Source organism: Hyaena hyaena, unplaced genomic scaffold, assembly GCF_003009895.1.
Source record: "Hyaena hyaena isolate Hyena2069 unplaced genomic scaffold, ASM300989v1 scaffold_125, whole genome shotgun sequence".
Classification (NCBI taxonomy): domain Eukaryota; kingdom Metazoa; phylum Chordata; class Mammalia; order Carnivora; family Hyaenidae; genus Hyaena; species Hyaena hyaena.
In genome coordinates, this window is record NW_024080757.1 from 3,349,682 (window position 1) to 3,368,193 (window position 18,512).

Below are 18,512 nucleotides of genomic sequence, written 5' to 3' on the forward strand. Positions count from 1 at the left end.
TAACTAGTGTTAGTGACCTCCTAGAACATCTCCATGGGGACAGGGAGTGGAGGTAAAGACTCTTTTTTTTTTTTTTTTTAAACCTGTGCATGGGGGATCGTATGTTGAGAAACTCTGGCCTGGCATTAGGAACTTTTGGGCAGCTTGCTGGTGATTAAACCCCTGGAGAATGCAAGCGCGAGGGCTGAGCTGGGGGGGAGAAGTTGTTACCACCAGTGTCTGTCGGGCAGGTCTGCAGGATAAGCTGGAGGCCACGCTGATAACAGTATTAGGTCTGCCTGAACATCACTGCCTGCCTGTTTGGATTCTCCTTGGCTAAGTAACAACTCCCAGGTAAACTCCTGATGCAAACGTTTGGGTTTGGTTTCCCCGTGTATGCTGGGGTCCGCATAGGCTCCCTTTCCCCTGTTTTGTTTTGTTTTGTTTTATTTTTTTGTTTTGTTATTTATTTCTGAGAGAGAGAGAGAGACAGTGTGAACAGGGGAGGGTCAGAGAGAGAGACACAGAATCTGAAACAGGCTCCAGGCTCTGAGCTGTCAGCACAGAGCCCGACGCGGGGCTCGAACCCACGAACTGTGGGATCATGACCTGAGCCGAAGTCAGACGCCTAACCGACTGAGCCACCCTGGCGCCCCCCCTTTCCCCGGGTTTTATACCCATCAGCTCAGCGCACTGCTTTCCTGAAAGCTTGCTTCTTCAGCAGGCGTCCAGCAACTCCTGGGAAGGCTCTTCGAGACTTCCCTGATTCTCCAAACTGAAACCGTTTTCTGAGTGCCCGTGATACGTCCGTCTCCCCCTGGGGACCGAGAGAACAGTCTCCCTCTCGGGAACACGTGCATGGTAACATGGATCAGAACGCACAGAGCCTAAGGGAAACACCGTTTCTTAGAGAGGTCAAATGCTTCCCAAACCAAAGGGATGGGCGGAAAGGACCAGAAGCTAGCAGTCCCCTCATTAGCTGGTGTGACCCGGATCCGGGTGTAGGAGGAACGCGGCCAGGGGAGGCTGCGTCCCGGGGGCGCTGGCTTGCCGCCCGGGGGTCTTCCCGGGCCTCCAGCCCCCCGCAGATTCACCGTCTGCAGCAGGGACTGCGAGGGAGCAGGCTCCGAAGGACAGCGCAGGAAACGCTAGCCGGCGCGGGGGCCCGGGGAGGGGTGGGGGAGGGGCGCCGAGGCGGCGGCGGGGCCAGACCAGGGTGGGGCCCGGGGTGCTCCCGGGGCGTGGCGCCCGCCGGAGTGGCCGGGCGGAGGTCTCTCCGGGGCGCGGGGAGGAAGGCTGGCGAGCTCGGGAGAAGGAAGCGGACGGGCGCCTCCCGCCCCCGGGGCTGCCCGCCAGCGGCCGCAGGGCGAGGCGGCGGCGCCCGCTGGCGTCGCTTTCGCTCTCGCGGGTCGGCGGGGGTTCAGGCCGCGCGGGGCGGGCCGGGCGGCGCTTCCCCGGTTCCCTCCGCCCCGCCCCCCTCCGGCGAGCCAATGAGCGCCGAGGGAGGCCGGCGGGAAGCGGGGCGCGCCGGGGCCGCCGCGCCTGCCCCGAGCTCGCGCGCCGGGAGTCTGCGCCCGCCGCGGCCCCGGGCCTGGTCGCGCGCTCCCCGCGAGCAGGGCGGCCGCGCGCGCGCGCGCACGGCTGGGGCAGCCGCCCACGGGCGCTGGGGCCGGAGCAGGGCGAGCCGGGCGAGCCGGGCGGCGCGGGCTGGGGCCGGGGGGCGCCTCCCGAAGATGCAGGATGGCAGCAGAGCCGGCGGCCAGCCCCTCGTACCGCACGACGGGCTCCACCTGCCTGCACCCGCTCAGCGAGCTCCTGGGCATCCCGCTGGACCAGGTAACGGCGGGCGCGGGGCGCGGGCGCGGGGGGACCCGCCTCCCCAGCCCCCGCGGGAGCGCGGCTGCGGGGACCCTTCGCCACCGCAGGTCCCCACCCTCACCCCCAGCCCCAGCCCCATAGCAGATTTCACAGCTACCAGCTCGACAGGTGGGCTTTTCTTCTGACCACGCTTTTGCCCTGTAAGTGTGAAAAAAAAAAAAAATTGGTATACTCTGAAAAACAGGCTCAGATGATATATAGTGTTTTCTTTTTGAGGTTTTGGGTTGCCTCGTTTCCTGTCACCAAGTTCGAAGCTAGTCTGATAAATGAATCAGGTGTTTTGTGTTTTTTTTTTTTTCCCCATCAGTGTAGTCGAGTCTTGATTATTTTTCATATAGATTTCGCTCCTTAAAAGATAAGCCGGGTTAGTCTGTTTCTTTCTTTTTTTTTTTTTTTTTTACTTAAATATCGTTTGTTTGTTTTTTTTTTTTACAAATAGTTTATTGTCAAGTTGGTTTCCATATAACACCCAGTGCTCATCCCCACAAGTGCCCTCCTCCATGCCCATCTCCCCCTTCCCCCCCACACCCATCAGTCCTCAGTTTGTTCTCAGCATTCAAGAGTCTCTCATGGTTAGTCTGTTTCTGCAGAGTATTGCTTTTGAACAGACACGTTGGTTTTAGACTTGGGTGGTGAGACTTGTCTGATCAGGGGGACACTTATTTTGTAGCACGTGTGACGTCCATCGGAAAGTGAGGACTTACACAAGACTACCATGGTTTCTCAAGGACCTTCAGTTTGTTCATTCAAGAGTAACTTGAGGTTGGAGGCTCCTGAGTGGCTTAGGTTAGTGGGAGAAGAGAGGCCCCACAGAAGTGTCCTGGGCTGTCCAGGAATTGTCTGCTTATCATTAAAGCTGAAAATAGCAATAGACAACTGTATAATTCCTGGTAAGAAATCTGCCTGAGGGTTGAGGCTGTCTTACTCATTTTCTGGTCTCTGTACGTAGGTGCAACAAGCTAGATCTGCCATGTATTTCATGGTGAGTCAATAAATATGTGTTGATTTAAGTGGAGTGAGGTGTGTTGGAGGACTGCCCATTCCACTCCGGTTTAGTTTCATACTGAGTTTTGCTCCAAGTTTCTTCCTCGGCTTTTCACTAGTGATCTTCTTTTTCTTCTCTCCACCCCCCCGCCACCACCCTCCCCAGAATGGGAGTATACCTGCTCTCCTCTCCACTCACATTCCTTCTGCAATGAGGAAGTGAGATCTGGAGATTTGCCTTATTCAGATACTGTTTACTGAGCTACCCTTCTACCTGACTGCCTCCAAAGATCTGATTCAGAGCTCCACCTCGTCTGGCCATTTGCCTTCTCATCAGTTGCAAAATCCAGAAAGTTAGCAGATTGGGAGGGGTATTAGATGCTAACTGGTGCTTTTGTAAATTACTCTTCAATTTATGATGAGGATGGGAGACACCCAGGGACTTAGGCAAAGGCAGAGATATTAGCAAATGCTTTTGCCCTGAAACCGCTATAACTCATAGCTGACTTTCCTTAAGGGGAATGTGTTTTGCACTTACCCCTGCAGCCCCAGCACCAACCCCCATCAGAATTTATTTTAGTTGCGTTTTCTGTTTTAAGTTATTTGGCATTGCTAGAGACAGAGATCTGGGGAGGATTTTTGCATGGAAAGGGATAGTTAAGGAATCCTGGCAAGTTACGACTGGGAGGTGCCAGTATGATGTTACCAAGTGCTTTTTAACTCATCCACCCTCGTCCCCACTCTCCTGGGTTTCTGTCGAAGGAACCCTGTTTTTAATTTATAAAAAAGAATAAAAGAGCCTTAAGGATGTTTAAGGCTGGGAGAAGGGGATTTCTGGGATAAACTGAAAGAAAAAAGTGGGTGATGGATAAGGAAGGACCCCTCTCTCCCCCACTGCCCCATGATGTCTTTGATCTTTGGATGGCCCCACCGCCCTCCATCAGGGACATATCTGAGTGATTCTTGGCAGAAGTACATATAGGGCAATGCCCCAGCTCGCTTATTTAAAGCCTGACGAAAATCCCAAACCATAAATAATGTGGTTTGAGGCTAAATTGTGGCTTGAGAATTTGGAAGCTTGAAGTGTTTTTCTCCCTCACACTTTATAATGTTTATTTACTTAATTTATTTATTTTTGAGAGAGAGAGAGAGAGTGCAAGCTGGGGAGGGCCAGAGAGAGAGGGAGACACAGAATCTGAGGCAGCTCCAGGCTCTGAGCTGTCAGCCCAGAGCCCCACGCAGGGCTCAAACCCACGAACTGTGAGATCTTGACCTGAGCTGAAGTCCCGTGCTTAACCGACTGAGCCACCCAGGCACCCCTCTCCCTCATACTTTCAAGGCCATTGTAAAGTCTGAGATGTCAGACTTGACCTGGCCTGCAAGCAGACTTCTTTCGTGAGTGCCTCTGTGACGGCTGGCTGACATTCAGCTTCCCAGAGCTGGAGTGCCCTTGTGTGTAAAATGGGAAACGGCAATGAGTTCTACATTTTGGGGGTGCCTGGGGGGCTCAGTTAGTTGACTGTGTGACTCTTGATTTCAGCTCAGGTCATGATCCCAGGCTCTGTGTTGGGCTCCATGCTGAGAATGGAGCCTGCTTAGGATTCTCTCTCTCTCCCTCTGCCCTTCTCTCCCGCTTGTGCTGTCTCTTTCTAAAAAAAAACCACTACATTTTGGAGTTGAGAAATTTTATGTAGATACAAAGTGCCCTGCATCAGAAAGGCCCTTCATTCGCACAGGGTCCTGGCGGGAAACAACTCCGTGCACTGAAGGCACCGTAATGAACTACATGGAGGGATGTGGGTGTGTTAACGGAACCACCGGAGGAAGCTCCTGTACTAAGACCTGGATGCAGAAGGGGAAAGGCGAGGAGGTCTTGTTACGGTTGCCCAGTGCCCGCCTCATCCACCCCTGCAGGAGGGCAGCTGAGAGAGAGAACCTCAGCCCTTCTCCTCTTCACCCCACAGCCCTCCCGTCTCTTGCCCGTGCCTGCAGTGGTCAGCGCACACCTAAGGGTGACCGGCCTGGGGTGCCCGGGGGTGCGCTCTGCAGGCCTCCTCCTGGGACACAGAGCTTGGAAGAGAAAGGTAGAGCCAGGTGTGGAGGACCATCCAGGAAGAGGAGCACAGTCCTCACCAGATGTTTGCTTCTGCGCCCTTGGGGAGGGGCTTTGTATTGGCCCGCACTGTGCTAAGTGATGAAACACGTCCCTGGGCCGCTCCTCATGGGCCACTTGAAGACATGGACTCTTCCGCCATGTTAGCATTTCACGCTTATATTCCTAATTTCTGAATTGAATGCACTTCTTCAGAATGTCTTTGGCTTTTGAGTGTCCCTGTGTCGAGTAGCTTATTATTTGCAAAAGCCTGAAATATCTGTTGAGCATTCTACTGTGCGAGTGAAGAAGTCTTATCTTTCATTTGGTTCTTTCACTCATCTGTTCGGTTAACTCCCGGGAAAGCTTGGGGGTGATCTTGAGGAGAAGTCTATGGTTTTCATCTCTGAGGACTTTACTAGTCTGACGTCTTCCTAGGGATGTCAGAGGTGAAATCATCTTGAGTAATTCGAAACAAGCAGAGCACAGAATTCAGGCGCAGAGGGTAGGAAGTGGATGATGGCCTAGGCGCCTCCACAGGTGCGTCACCGGTGAGTGTGTTGAGCACTGGATTTCTGAGACCGTGAGTCTCTGTGTAGCACGTATGGGGTGCCGACAACTGGTAGCATTCTTTAGGTGTAAAGCTTGACTTACCCAGGATAAGTTAGGTAAGAACTCTTCTTTTCCATTTGCAGTGGATCAGGGAACAAAGGATGAGTGTTTTGTCTTATTTTTTATGTCATCTGCTCATTTCCTTTCCACTTGGTTTTGGTTGTGGAATGTGACATGATCTGCCATTAAACTAAGGATGGCTTTCTTTCTCTCTTCCTCCCTTCCTTCCTTTCTTTCTTTCTTAAAATTTTTAATGTTTATTTATTTTTGAGAGAGAGGGACAGAGCATGAGCAGGGGAGGGGCAGAGAGAGAGGGAGACAGAATCAGAAGCAGGCTCCAGGCTCCGAGCCGTCAGCGCAGAGCCCAGCACGGGGCCCGAACTCATGAACTGCAAGATCATGACCTGAGTCAAAGTTGGACAGTTAACCAACTGAGCCATTCAGGCACCCCTCTTTCTTTCTTTCTTTTCTTTCTTTTCTTTCTTTTCTCTCTTTTCTCTCTTTTCTCTCTCTCTCTTTCTTTCTTTCTTTCTTTTTCTTTTAAACGTTTATTTATTTATTTTGAGAGAGAGAGAGAGAGAATCCCAAACAGGCTCAAGGCTGTCACTGCAAAGCCCTATGTGGGGCTTGAGCTCAAGAACCGCAGATGGTGACCTGAGCTGAAATCAAGAGTCGGACGCTTAACCAACTGAGACACCCAGGTGCCCCTAAACTAACCATAGCTTTTAAAGTTGGCAAGACTGATTTAACCTCCGCAATGGATGGATACTGATGTTATTAATTTGTGTGGTGTGTGGTCAAATCCTAGGAGTTTTGAAAGCTGAGCAAGAAATGGTTTCCTGATTTAAGGAATTTCCATTCTGGTGGTGGGGAGCTCTGGGGGCCAAAGCTATTTTTACTGACTGTCACCCCAAACCTTGTGTACTTTTACATAGAGTAGCAATGCTTTGTTGAATTAGGATTCCTTGTCTGGGTTTTATTCCCCTCCCACTCTGCCCCCCGCCCCCCCAACCTAATCAGAGGAAGGGTAAGGGAAAAATAGACTAAGACATGAGAATCCAGGAAATGATTTTGAAATTAAAGCAGCAAAGGTTTAGGACAATTAACATAAACTTGTGTTACGGTGTAAAAGGCTGGGTGAATGAAGACCAGCTCTAAAGACCTGGCGTTCATGACAAATGGCTATCCCAGTAGTGAGTTTTGATTATTCCGCTGGGGCCTCTGCCCACAAGATTTCTTCACTTGCCTGGATCTTTTTGTCACTGGTTGTTTCCTTGTACGTTCTTGGAAGCCCAGCCTGCATGTCTCTTCTTAGCTAGATGTTGCCCTTGGTTAAAAGCTCAGCTCACATTCCACAGCTGTTATGAAATCAATTAAATATGTATTTAATGCTGTTAGTGCCAGGTACCTGGCCAGGTGGTACAAAGACAAGGATACAAAGCATCAAGGTCCCTGTTCCGGAAGGGCTTACGTGCCAGAAGAGGAGAGAGAGGACCCCTGCAAGTATACAGGTGGTGCACACTCCTGACTTGTGCAGATGCCCACAGAAGTTTGCAGATGGCGCTCTGGTGGAATGGAGAAGGGAAAGCCATTGGATGTGTTGGATTCCTGTAGAATTTACTATTTATCCTTCAAAAAATTTTTTAATGTTTATTCATTTTTGAGACAGAGACAGAGCAAGAGCGGGGGAGGGGCAGAGAGAGAGGGAGACACAGAATCCAAAGCAGGCTCCAGGCTCCGAGCTGTCAGCACAGAGCCTGACGCGAGGCTCGAACCCACGAACCGTGAGATCATGACCTGAGCTGAAGTTGGACGCTTACCCGACTGACCCACCCAGGCGCCCCAAGTTTACTATTTACCTTTAACACGGTTTACATTTGACACTTAGTAAACATAATCTCATCTTGGTAGTTATCTTGCTGTGTTTATATGCTGAATTTCAAACTAATTTATTGCCTCCTTGAGGTAGAGATTTTATCGCGCCTTGTATTCCAAGGCAATAGTAGATACTCAACAAATATTTACCATTGGTGACAATATGTGCCGATGATAATGATATGCATTATCAAACTTCAGCGTATAGAAGCTTGTTTTTAAAGTGGACAGCAGATCGGCCCTTGTTGGGAGATTTGCCTAGTCCACCCCCTCTGCATCCCCCACTGATGCTGCCTCCAGGCTGTACCCTTGGGTTTCTGACTTGAACAATCTGCTCTTCACCTTGGGGCTTTCCAGTCCATCCTAGCCCAGCATGGGTGTGGGCATACAGCAGGCAACATCAGCCCTGCAGAGAGTTACTTTAGTTTGGTGGGGTTTTTTTGTTTTTTGTTTTGGCCTCAGTAGTTCACGCAAAGTCAGGTCTGCACGCCCCTTGCTACCCCCTTATTGTCTGATATTGAAAATGATTGGCTATCAGGAAGCAAATAATTCATTTAGACTGCAAGCAGCGAGTATTGAGTTTCTACTGTGTTCCCCACACGTTCCTTGGGGTTTGTTGGGCTGTGATGATTCAAACAGGAATAAAATAGGACCCATCCTCAAAAGTCTTGTGGAGTGAGACAGGGATGCATATGTCAGCCGGTGTTGCACATGGACCAGCAGCAGCAGCTTGGAAACCGGCTAGAAATGTACATTCTCAGAGGCGCCTGGGGGGCTCAGTCCATTGAGCATCCAACTTTGGCTCAGGTTGTGATCTCACGGTTTGTGAGTTTGAGCCCCAGATTTGCTGCTGTCAATGCAGAGCCTGCTTCGGATCCTCTGTCTACCCCTCTCTTTCTGCCCTTCCCTCACTCACACGCGTGTACTCTCTATCTCTCAAAAATAAATGAGAACAAAAAAGGAATGTACATTCTCTCCCTAGTGCCCCATCTGCTGCTCTGGGGACAGGCACAGCCCTGGGTGGTTTAATGAGCCCCCCCGTGGTGCTGAAGCACCCCGAAGTCTGAGAGCCACTGCTCCACACAGCACACTGGGATACAAATTAATCAAGCAGAGAGGGGCCACAGCGGAGGGAAAGATCTGTTCTGCTTTGTGGAGGGGTGAGGCGTGGTTGTCAGAGAGCCTCTTGCGGGTGAAGAAGGGCACATGTTGGGTCTTGTAGGATGATGGAGAATTTATCAGGCAAAGTGGGTAGTGAGAACACACACACAGGTGTGGATGAATGTAACTGTGCTCGTTTCTGGGAACTAAGAACCCTTTAAAGTGGGGGCTGGGGGGGTCGGGGGGGCTGCGGTGAGCAGACCGTGGGGTCTGGGTTGGGGCAGAGAGCAGGGGGGTCACACCACCAGGAAGCTGATGGGCCCTGGTGAGGTGTTTGTCCTTCATCCTTCAGGCTGGGGCTCTGCGAATGTTTCTATAATGGGCCACACGGTAAGTATTTTTGGCTTCACAGGCCCTCCTGTCCATCACATCTACGAGCTCTGCTTTGCATCAAAGTATAATAAATATGTAATACATAGATAGTAAATACATAATTGGGCATGGCTGTATTCTCAGGAAGCTTCATTTATGGACACTTCTAAAATCGGAGTTTTGGGGGCGCCTGGGTGACTCAGTTGGTTAAGCGTCCAACTTTGGCTTAGCTCATGATCTCACGGTTCATGGGTTTGAGCTCCACATTGGGCTCTGTGCTGACAGCTCAGAGCCTGGAGCCTGCTTTGGATTCTGTGTCTCCCCCTCTCTCTCTCTGCCCCTCCCTTACTTGTTCTGTCTCTCTCAAAAATAAACGTTTAAAAATTTTTTTAATTGGAGTTTCGTATAATTTTTCACGTGTCAGGAAAATTTTCTTCTTTTGGTTATTCTCAACCCTTAAAATATTTTTTTAGCAAGCAGGCCACACAAAAACAGGGAGCGGACTGGGATTTTGGCCGACAATTGGATTTTGCAGACCCTCGTTGGAGATTAGTTTTCCTTAAAAGGTGGTGCCTGGACTGTCATCAGGATCCACTACCGTGGGTGTTTCTGGGATCTGGTCCAAGCTGGTGAATCCAGATATTGGGGTGGGGGGCTCCCGAGGTGACTCTCAGGCCAACTGAAGTAGGGCACCAATGCTACCATCAAAGGAAAGACACTGAAGGGCACGAGTTGTGGGAAGATTTAACTTTTGTGGAGCGGTACAGGAGGGGACAGAGGAGGGGCAGGGATCTGAGGGTGGGTGAAGGCGTCGTGTTGTCTTTACGGCGGAGGGGAGAAGGAGGTGCGCGCGGTCTGTGTAAGGGGTTGCGGAGTGTAATCAACGTGCTGGAAACCACAGACTTTTAGAAGCATGCGTTTGTGCCAATATGCGATTTTTCTCTTTCAGCAGCTCCTTCTAGCAGCAAAAGTAAAACAGTTGGACGTTTGTAGAGAAGGTTGCTAGAAAGTTAGGAAGAAGGGGTGTTGAAAGATGCTGACAAGTACTTAGAAGTGATGGGAGAGAGAAAGGAAACATCCAGAGCTTTGGAGGGACCCTGAGGAGCAGGTGCAAAGGAGGGGAGGCAGCTAGGGGCTGCCCCGGCGGAGTGGAAGTTTCCTAGGGAAGCTTCCCGGGGCAGTGATGAAAGCCCTGGCGTGGCTACGCGGGGAGGGCTGACAGTTAGGTTTAGCCAGCCCGTGGGCCCGGGGGATCTGGCAGACTTCCTCCCAAAGATTGCAGCTCATGAACTTGGGGATGTGAGCTGGAGGAGAAGGAAAAGGCTGGGCAGTAACTAAGTTCTCTAGGCTGGCGCATGCTGAGCGTATATGGCCAGACTGGAGAGCATAGACCCACTCTGCTATCAGGCACTCAATCAGCTGTCGTGCGTGCACATTCTCACTTCATTTTTTTTTTTAATGTTCATTTATTTTGAGAGATAGACAGCATGCGCATACGCGAGAACAGGGGAGAGCGGCAGAGAGAGGAGAGAGAATCCCAAGCAGGCTCTGTGCTCCCAGCGCAGAGCCTGACATGGGGCTCAATCCCACAAGCCATGAGATCATGACCTGAGCTGAAATCAGGAGCCAGACGCTTAACTGACTGAGCCACCCAGGCACCCCCTGCACCATCTCACTTCATGTGAGGAGTCTGGGCTGAGTCTGGAGGGAGCACAGATTTTCCAGAAGGATGGTGGAAGAAAAGTAGGAAAGGGGAATTTGGAAAAGCGGTGAGGCTCTTCTCTCTACTTGCCTGTTCGGTGGTAAAATGGACAAGCAAATGCCTGGAGGCACCCCAAGCCTGGGAGGGAGGGGAGAGAACTGGGAAGGCAGAGTGGGATTTTGGGTAGAGCAGAGGGAGGGCTTTGAGGAGGTCTGCGTGGGACGATGAGTCACGGAGGAGGTGGAAGTCCCAGCTGCCTGTGGCTGCAAGTTGAGCAAGGGGCGCTTGGTGGCTGGGCGTGAGAATCCAAATGGATGGCAGCGTTCTGCGCAGGTGGTGGGGGTGGTCCCTGGGATCCCCAAGTCCTGATAAGCCTTTGGCCAGTGGCCGGCCCTGAACACTGCAGTGTTTCCTGGGGCGTCACCCAAACGTGGTAGAAAGTTCCTTTGTGGTTCCGGAGACGTGGCTCTCTGGGGGTGGAGGGCAGCTTGCAGTCACATTGTGCGAATGTCAGGTGACAAGGTGTGTTGAGGGCAAGGCTGTGGATTCCATAGAATTGGGAGAGCAGGGCTGGTGGAGTTGGGGACCGTCCCAGGGTGTGGCCCTGCACGGGGCTGTGCGCGCAGAGCAGGAGAATGAGCCGTCTGCATTCTCTGGGACTCTGGGTGAGTCCGGGAGGTGGGCTGGCCCCGCAGAAAATGCTGACTGGTGTCGCAGTCTGGTGGCTTAATTTGACAGTAATTGAAGAGAGGACAGAGAACGTGCGGGCGTGACCATGTACTTCCTGGCATTTTAAGCAGAGGCCCAGTGGGTTCCGAAGCTTTCACCTTCCCGTCATGACACCAGAGTTGATTCTTCCCACTTTGGCCTCAGTTTACCTTCCTGGCCTGATGAGACCAACAGCTCTCTATATTGAATGCGTGTGCGCTCAGGCATTCAGTCAGCTGCTCAGCGTACATTTTATCTCATTTCACTGGTGTGACATTATTATTATTTTTAAATTTTTTTGATGTTTTATTTTTGAGAGAGAGACCGCATGAGCAGGGGAAGATCAGAGAGAGAGGGAGACACAGACTCTGAAACAGGCTCCAGGCTCTGAGCTGGCTGTCAGCGCAGAGCCCGACGCGGGGCTCGAACCCACGAACCGCTAGATCGTGACCTGAGCCGAAGTCGGGCGCTCAACTGACTCAGCCACGCAGGCGCCCCTAACTGGTATGACATTATTGAAAGTTATGCCACAAATTCCAATTTAAGCAGTGCGCCTACAGGGTTGCAGTAACGTGCCCGCAGCGCTGGGGCTGGCGAGGGGCGGAGGCAGGACTTGAACCCGGGCTGTCGGACGCTGGGCATGTACGGCTCCCCCACTGTCTTCCCAGCGCCCTGTGCTGTCACCCCAGGGACTGTTGATCCTGCGCCTCAAATGCAGTGCGCCTTTTGCACCTGCCAGTTCCCGCCCACACTCTTCTTACTCTCTGAGCCTCGTCCCCTTCCTGCTTCTCATTTCCTGTTTCTCGTCCCCCCGCCCTGTAACCCTGGCCTTGCTGTCTCCCTCCATCCGCTCCAGGGGCAGACGGGTCCCTTCTTTTTTTCTCTCCCTCCCCGGCACTTTGCGTACCACATTGTGGGGCTTCCCTTACGTCTTAGATATTTATTGGTCTTTCTGCCTTGCCTGAGTCTGGGAGGCTTCCTTTAGTACTTGGTTATTGAGCACCGTGTGCCACATACTGGGTTGGAATGGGGCTGGAGAGAGTGGTTAGGGTGCGCCGTCTAAGCGACGAACCTATAGGCGCTTGTTCTACTACGTTTTGCCTGTAAACCCTTGCGATACAACGTGCCGTGTGCTTCAGGGAATGCCAGCATGTGCCATGGTCCGGGGGCTACTGGGCCTCAGCAGCGGCCCTGGGAGCTGCTGCCTTAGGACCAGAAGGGGAATGTGGGGGCCACATGGACCAGGCAGAATATTCCAGGAAGAGGAAGCCATTTGAGCAAAGGTACTGAGACTCCATTGGAGAAAAGACAGACATTCTTTGTGACTGAGGGCAAACCTCCGTCATCTTGCTATGCTTAGCATAGCAAGGAACTTCATAAACGTTTGTCGAGGAGGAATTTTATTTATGTTCTTGCATTGGAATGAATGAGTAAATTCAGTGAGACTTGGGAGCGGGTTGTTTTTACCAACTGGTTAGGTCAGTTTGTTATTTGGAACCTGCGTTTCAGATTCTTGGGTCTGATATCTGATTGGAAAGTTAATGAAGGGCCTGGCGCTGATCGTTTGAAGTTAGCCTTGGCTTGTTTAAATTCTCCATTCCCACCTTTATTATGTGGGGTTGATGTATGCATTCCTTGGGGTTAATATTAAGTTTTGGGCCCATTGCCTCAGATTTGTGTGGACAACATGTGGAAGTTTCCGGCATCAGCCCACAGTCAGGTCCCATGTGCAAAAGTTGCCGTGTACCCAAGTGTTTTGCAGCGTGTCTTCTGACTTAATGTTTATGAAAAAAAGATTTCTGAAAAAGGTTCTGTGTAAGGAGATACAATCTGGAAATATGCTTTGTAGCAGCAACTCGTAAAAGGAATTCAGTATGTGAAATTTAATAACAGAACTAGGTTGTGTGCTTTCCAGAAGCTTTCTATTTTAAGTAAGTCAACCCTTTCAGTAAACATGATAAAGGAGAAACTTGCTGTGGTCCTATTAATGGCTATTTCTAGCAATTTCGCCAAGGATCAGTGTCATACTCAGTGGGAAAAGTAACTTCAGGTAGTTTGTACTGGTGAAAAATGTGCTTTATGAAAAAGCCACTATCCCTCTGGGCTTAAGAAACGACCGTCTCCCACACGATGAACTCCATAACCTGATTGTAATGTGCTTTTTCAGTTCTCCAAAGGATGTGCCCTTGGTGAATCAGGTACCCACTTCCTTGTAACAGTGGGGCTCTGCTTACTACTTTCTGAGCTTGTGAGTGCTTAATCTTCTATGCCTTAGTCAGCCATCGGGTTCCAGATTGGTTTTGAAAGTCCATAACGGCACTAAAGCAGTTTGAAGGGTTGACTTCACATTTCTGGACTGATAGTGCTAGGATTTCCCAACCTTCTTCCTATGACAAATAGTCCATTCACAGGCGTATTGACCAAACACTAGCACGGAACTCAGTGGCTTCTCTAAAGTGAGAAAGATAGAGGGAGGGGCAACCTTTGAACAGTTTTCGTTCCAGGGGTTCTAAATGCTGGTGTCAAACAAGTAATTAAACTTACAAAGACTGTGGTTAACCAGCCCCCTCCCGGCCAACCCCTGCTTTGTCTCATTCATCATTCCCTAGCTCTAATTTGAATCTGTCAGCAAAGGTAGACAACAGAAGGTTGCTAAGCCCTGGGGGAAGTTGCTAAATTCAAAAGTCCTTCTGTGAAATTTCACGAAGTGGTTAAACTATGAATGTCATAGTTAAAACTTCCTCTTTTTTTTTCTGGCATTACATTTTACTCTGTCCTTATTTGAATTTAATTTAATTTGTTAAGCTTTTAAAAGTTATTTTTAATTAATACATTTTCTGACTATTTTTTTTTTAATTTTTTTAAATGTTTATTTTTAGAGACAGAGCACGAGCAGGGGAGGAGCAGAGGGAGACAGAGAATCCGAAGCGGGCTCCAGGCTCTGAGCTGTCACTATGGAGCCCAAGGTGGGGCTCGAACTCCTGAGCCTTTTGAGATCATGACCTGAGCCAAAGTCAGAGGCCTAACTGACTCAGCCACCCAGGCGTCCCTGTGGTTTTTATCTTGTAAAAGGACAGTAAAAGAATTAGTTTTCTGCCTATGTAGCTTATATGCTTAGTATCAAAGGCACAAGGCAAAAAGAGGGTATAATGAAGGGTCCCCTCCCACACTACCCTCCCCCCCTTACTTTGCAGCTGCCCAGATCCCCTCCCCACTGGCAGCCGGTGACATCTTTCCAGAGATGGGCTGTTGCATACGTGTGCACAGAATCTTTTTGTCTCTTTTCCCGATAGTGGACAGTTCTTCCACTCTTTGTTGGTTTTTTTCTTTTTTTTCAACTTAGCAGTGTCTGCTAGGGAGTGATTCATATCTGTGTATACAGAGCTCTTGTGACATTGCTTTCTGCCTCTTCTGAGAGTTCTGTTTCTGTGCTTCCAGGAACTGCCTTACATACCCCTTAGCAGACGTGTGAAGTGCTGGTCGTGGTGGGAGAGCAGGTTGGGGATGGGTCTCCCCACGTTGGCACCCCCTCCTCTGTTCTCATTAAACAGCAGGAATTCAGCTGGGCCAACTTAAAGATCAAATTGGCTCCATTCAACATTTCATGAATCGGGCAGCACCTCATCTAGCAATTGGAAGGAGCTCTGACAAGCCATAGAAAAGGAAAAGATTTTTTAAATGTATATTTATTTATTTTGAGAGAGAGAGAGAGAGAGTGTGCAAGGCAGGGGAGGGGCAGAGAGAGAGGGAGAGAAAGAAGCCCAAGCAGGCTGCGCAGAGCCCATCAGGGGCTTGATATCATGACCTGTGAGATCATGACCTGAGCTGAAATCAGGGGTCTGGCACACAATGGACTGAGTCACCCAGGTCCCTCAAGGAAAGACTTTTAAATGCAAAAAGGGTGCCGAAAAAGGAATTTATTAGCGAAGCATGCATTGTTTCAGGCATGGTCCCCTTCCTAAGAGGACTGGAAGGGGCTCAGGTGGGATTCTCTCACTGGTACTGACCAGGTAATTCTAAATTGATTAGTTACATTTCGGGGGGGGGGGGGGGGGGGGGGGGCGCCTGGGTGGCTCAGTCGGTTAAGTACCTGACTCTTAATTTAGGCTTAGGTAATGATCTCATGGTTCATGAGTTCAAGCCCCATGAGTTTGAACCTCACATTGGGCTCTGTGCTGATAGTGCAGAGCCTGCTTGGTATTCTCTCTCTCTGCTCCTCCCCTGCTTTCTCTCTCTCTCTCTTTCTTGAAATAAATAAACTTAATTTTTTTTTTTTACATTCCTGAGGAATCCAGACCACAACTAGGGAAGGTATTAAGTCTTTGCTGATTGGGGCTTAGCACAAGTGACTCCGAACTTGGGTCGCTCTCTCCTATTTAACAATGGGGATCACTGAGGGCCCCTTCCGGTAGCACATACGGTGAGGAGAAAGATTGGGGTTGTTTCCCGTTTCCCCTCAGATGGTCAGAAATACACTCTGGACTGAGGTATAAGAATGTTAAAGATCCCTGCAGTCCTCAAGTCCCAGGGATGAACACGGCTGTGTCTCTAACTGGCGTCAGTTGCACTTCTTCAGAACTCCTGGTATCCCCATCTGCTGAAAACACGGTTAGCTCTAAAATTCTGTTACTCTAGAAACTTCAGTAATAGCAAGGAAGGCTTGTTGTTTGTTTTTTGTTTTTTAATTTTTTTAAATGTTTATTTTTGAGAGACAGAATGGAAGTGTGGGAGGGGTAGAGAGAGAGGGAGACACAGAATCTAAAGCAGATTCAAGGCTCTGAGCTGTTAGCCTGACGTGGGGCTCAAACTCACAAACGGTGAGATCATTAACTGAGCCAAAGTCAGATGCTCAACCAACTGAGCCGCTCAGGTGCCCTGTAAAGAAACACTTTTTGAGGGTAAAGCCCACAAGCCAACATTATTTTCCACTTTTTAGTGGCTGTAGTTAAAAGGATTCTACATGTATATTTTACTTTCTTATTTCTGAAAATGTAATGTGTACATTTTGGTGAATGTCGGCTGAATTGAGTTAGCCTTTGAAGTTCTGGAATCATCTCTTCTTTCACCTCTGCTGGGGTGGAGGAAATTTTCTTTGTCTTCAGAGTCCTTCTAGCTGGACAAAGAATCAAATTGACATGAGACAGAGTAACAAGAGAAAATCAAATTTAATAGCATATGTACGAGGAATCTACACAGACTTGGAAATTCCAAAGACACTCAGGCCACATAGAGTTTACTTTGTGACATCCTGAGCTATGGAGAGGGGAAAAGTCTGGAGATAGAAAGGGGAGGAAGACCACTAGCAGGAAGGTGAGGAGATGTTTAGAAAACAAAGGTTGTCCTGCTATGCAAATACATTTCTTCACTAAAGAGCAATCTTTGTTAATAGCTCTTTTTTCTGGTACCACCTGTCCTTTCAAATGTACATTTAAGCAGTGGAGGGGGAGTTAAAGAGCTTTTTCTGCATCTGCAGTTTTGATTGCTTTTAACTCAAAACAATCTTTATGCCAAAGTGGCCCCATCTTGGGGTGGCCTGCCCTTGACCACTGCATCCCTTTATTAGAGTAAAATCAGAATTTAGGAATTTGGGTGCTTTACTCTGGAAAAAAGATCATGTAAAGAAGGGTGGCTGTTTCTTGTCTACTAGGGACGTTGAGCGGTTTTTCTTCCCTTCTCCGTTCTTCTCCAAACAATACATGTTCACTTGCCTGCAGATTATTTAACAGACGGGGAGAGAACCAACATTTATATGAAATTATATTCAGAGAGTCATTTTATGTGGAGGAAAGGACAAAATGATTTTCAATTTTTTTTTAACGTAATGGTACCTGGAGGTGGAGTGTACAAAAGGTAGATTATCTCACATGTACTTTTGTAATCTCAGCCTCATTGAGTTAACATTTACCTCAGTTTTATAGTTGGCTTTACTAAGGTGCAAAACTGAAGTTGACTAATGTGGTTTTTATCTTTCTACGGAGGCATTTAGAATATCTTTAGACATATCTTTATCTGATTGCCAGTTCTGCTATCTTAGTTTAAAGGAAGGGCAGAAGGTGGTTTCAAACTAAAAACAATCATTTCATCAGGATTTAGGGTGGGGCTCAATGTCTTCACACCAACGAATAATGAATTATGAGGGTGCACCTTTGTGAGCTGAAACTGCAGAGAGAATTTGAAGGCAGGTAGTGGGCTATAAAACAGTTTAGAAATTGGCCACTTATAAGTGTGTATGAAAGCTGGAAAACCGTATCTTGTGTACTTGGCAACCCTGAAACATTTATTAGAGTAATGTGTGTCTAGCGTTGATCCTCTGCTGCAAAATTTCCAGAAGAATTGGAGAAGTTAGAAAAGAGCCGTGAAAATGGTTCTAAGAACAATTTAAGTTGACAATTACGTGAAGGTTGCTACACAGAAGGAAATAACCTTAGGTAAAAAAGTGACTAAGGCTAGCCAGAGCCACCGATCAAGGAGAGCTATCAGTGAAGACCTTAAAATGCGGGTTAGGCACCCACAGGGGAGGTGTACCACTAATGCATCTCATTTCCCCAAAAAGGCCTTGAACATGGTGGCCTTGGAAGAGAGCTCCTTTGTTGATTATTTTGTAATTAGCCCTCATAAACTCAAGTGAAAATACCAAGGTCTTAGCAGTATTTTAAGAGCTGACTTGCACACCTTTTAAAGATGGCCCTTTGCTTCGAAATAGATGGATCACATTCTTTGGTAATTAAAAAAAAAAAAAACCCTTTGTCTTGGAAGAATTTTAGATTTATAGAAAAGTTGTAATGATAGTACAGGGAATTTTTACATATGCCTCACCCAATTTTCCCCAGTGTCCACATCATACATGGCACATCTGTCAACATGAAAAAAATCAACACGAATATACAACTATTAAATAAATCCCAGACTTTTTGAATTTCACCAAGTTTTCCATTCATGTGCTCTAAAATTTATTCCAGGATCCTGTACCTTAAAATTCACTTGTTTGAATTGTACAGTTCAAAATGTTCTTTTAGTGTAGTCACAGAGTTGTGTAACCATTGTCCCAGTCTAATTTGAGGACATTTCTGTCCCCCATCCCCCCCACCCTGAAGAAACACCCATGTCATTAGCAGTTCCTGTTTCTTCCTAAATCCTGCCTCCCCCTCTCTCCCCCTCCAGGTCCCTGGCAATCACTAATCTACTTTCTCCCTCTCTAAATTGCCCTAT

At 48.8% G+C, this 18,512-nt stretch overlaps 1 protein-coding gene across 2 annotated transcripts in view; it reads left to right on the forward strand.

Annotated features, from left to right (window-relative positions):
• Positions 1-876: 876 nt before the first annotated feature.
• Positions 877-18,512, forward strand: part of MBOAT1 (membrane bound O-acyltransferase domain containing 1) — a 113,236-nt gene continuing 95,600 nt past the window's right edge. Inside the window, exon 1 of one of the 2 annotated variants that reach the window (XM_039237466.1) lies at positions 877-893. Coding sequence is in view for 1 of the 2 variants with exons in the window: in XM_039237465.1 (XP_039093396.1) it covers positions 1,720-1,815 (96 nt within the window). In the remaining variant the exon portion in view is untranslated. Of the gene's footprint in view, positions 894-1,520; positions 1,816-18,512 lie in introns of those variants that run through there. The other variant, XM_039237465.1, reaches the window with a different exon arrangement.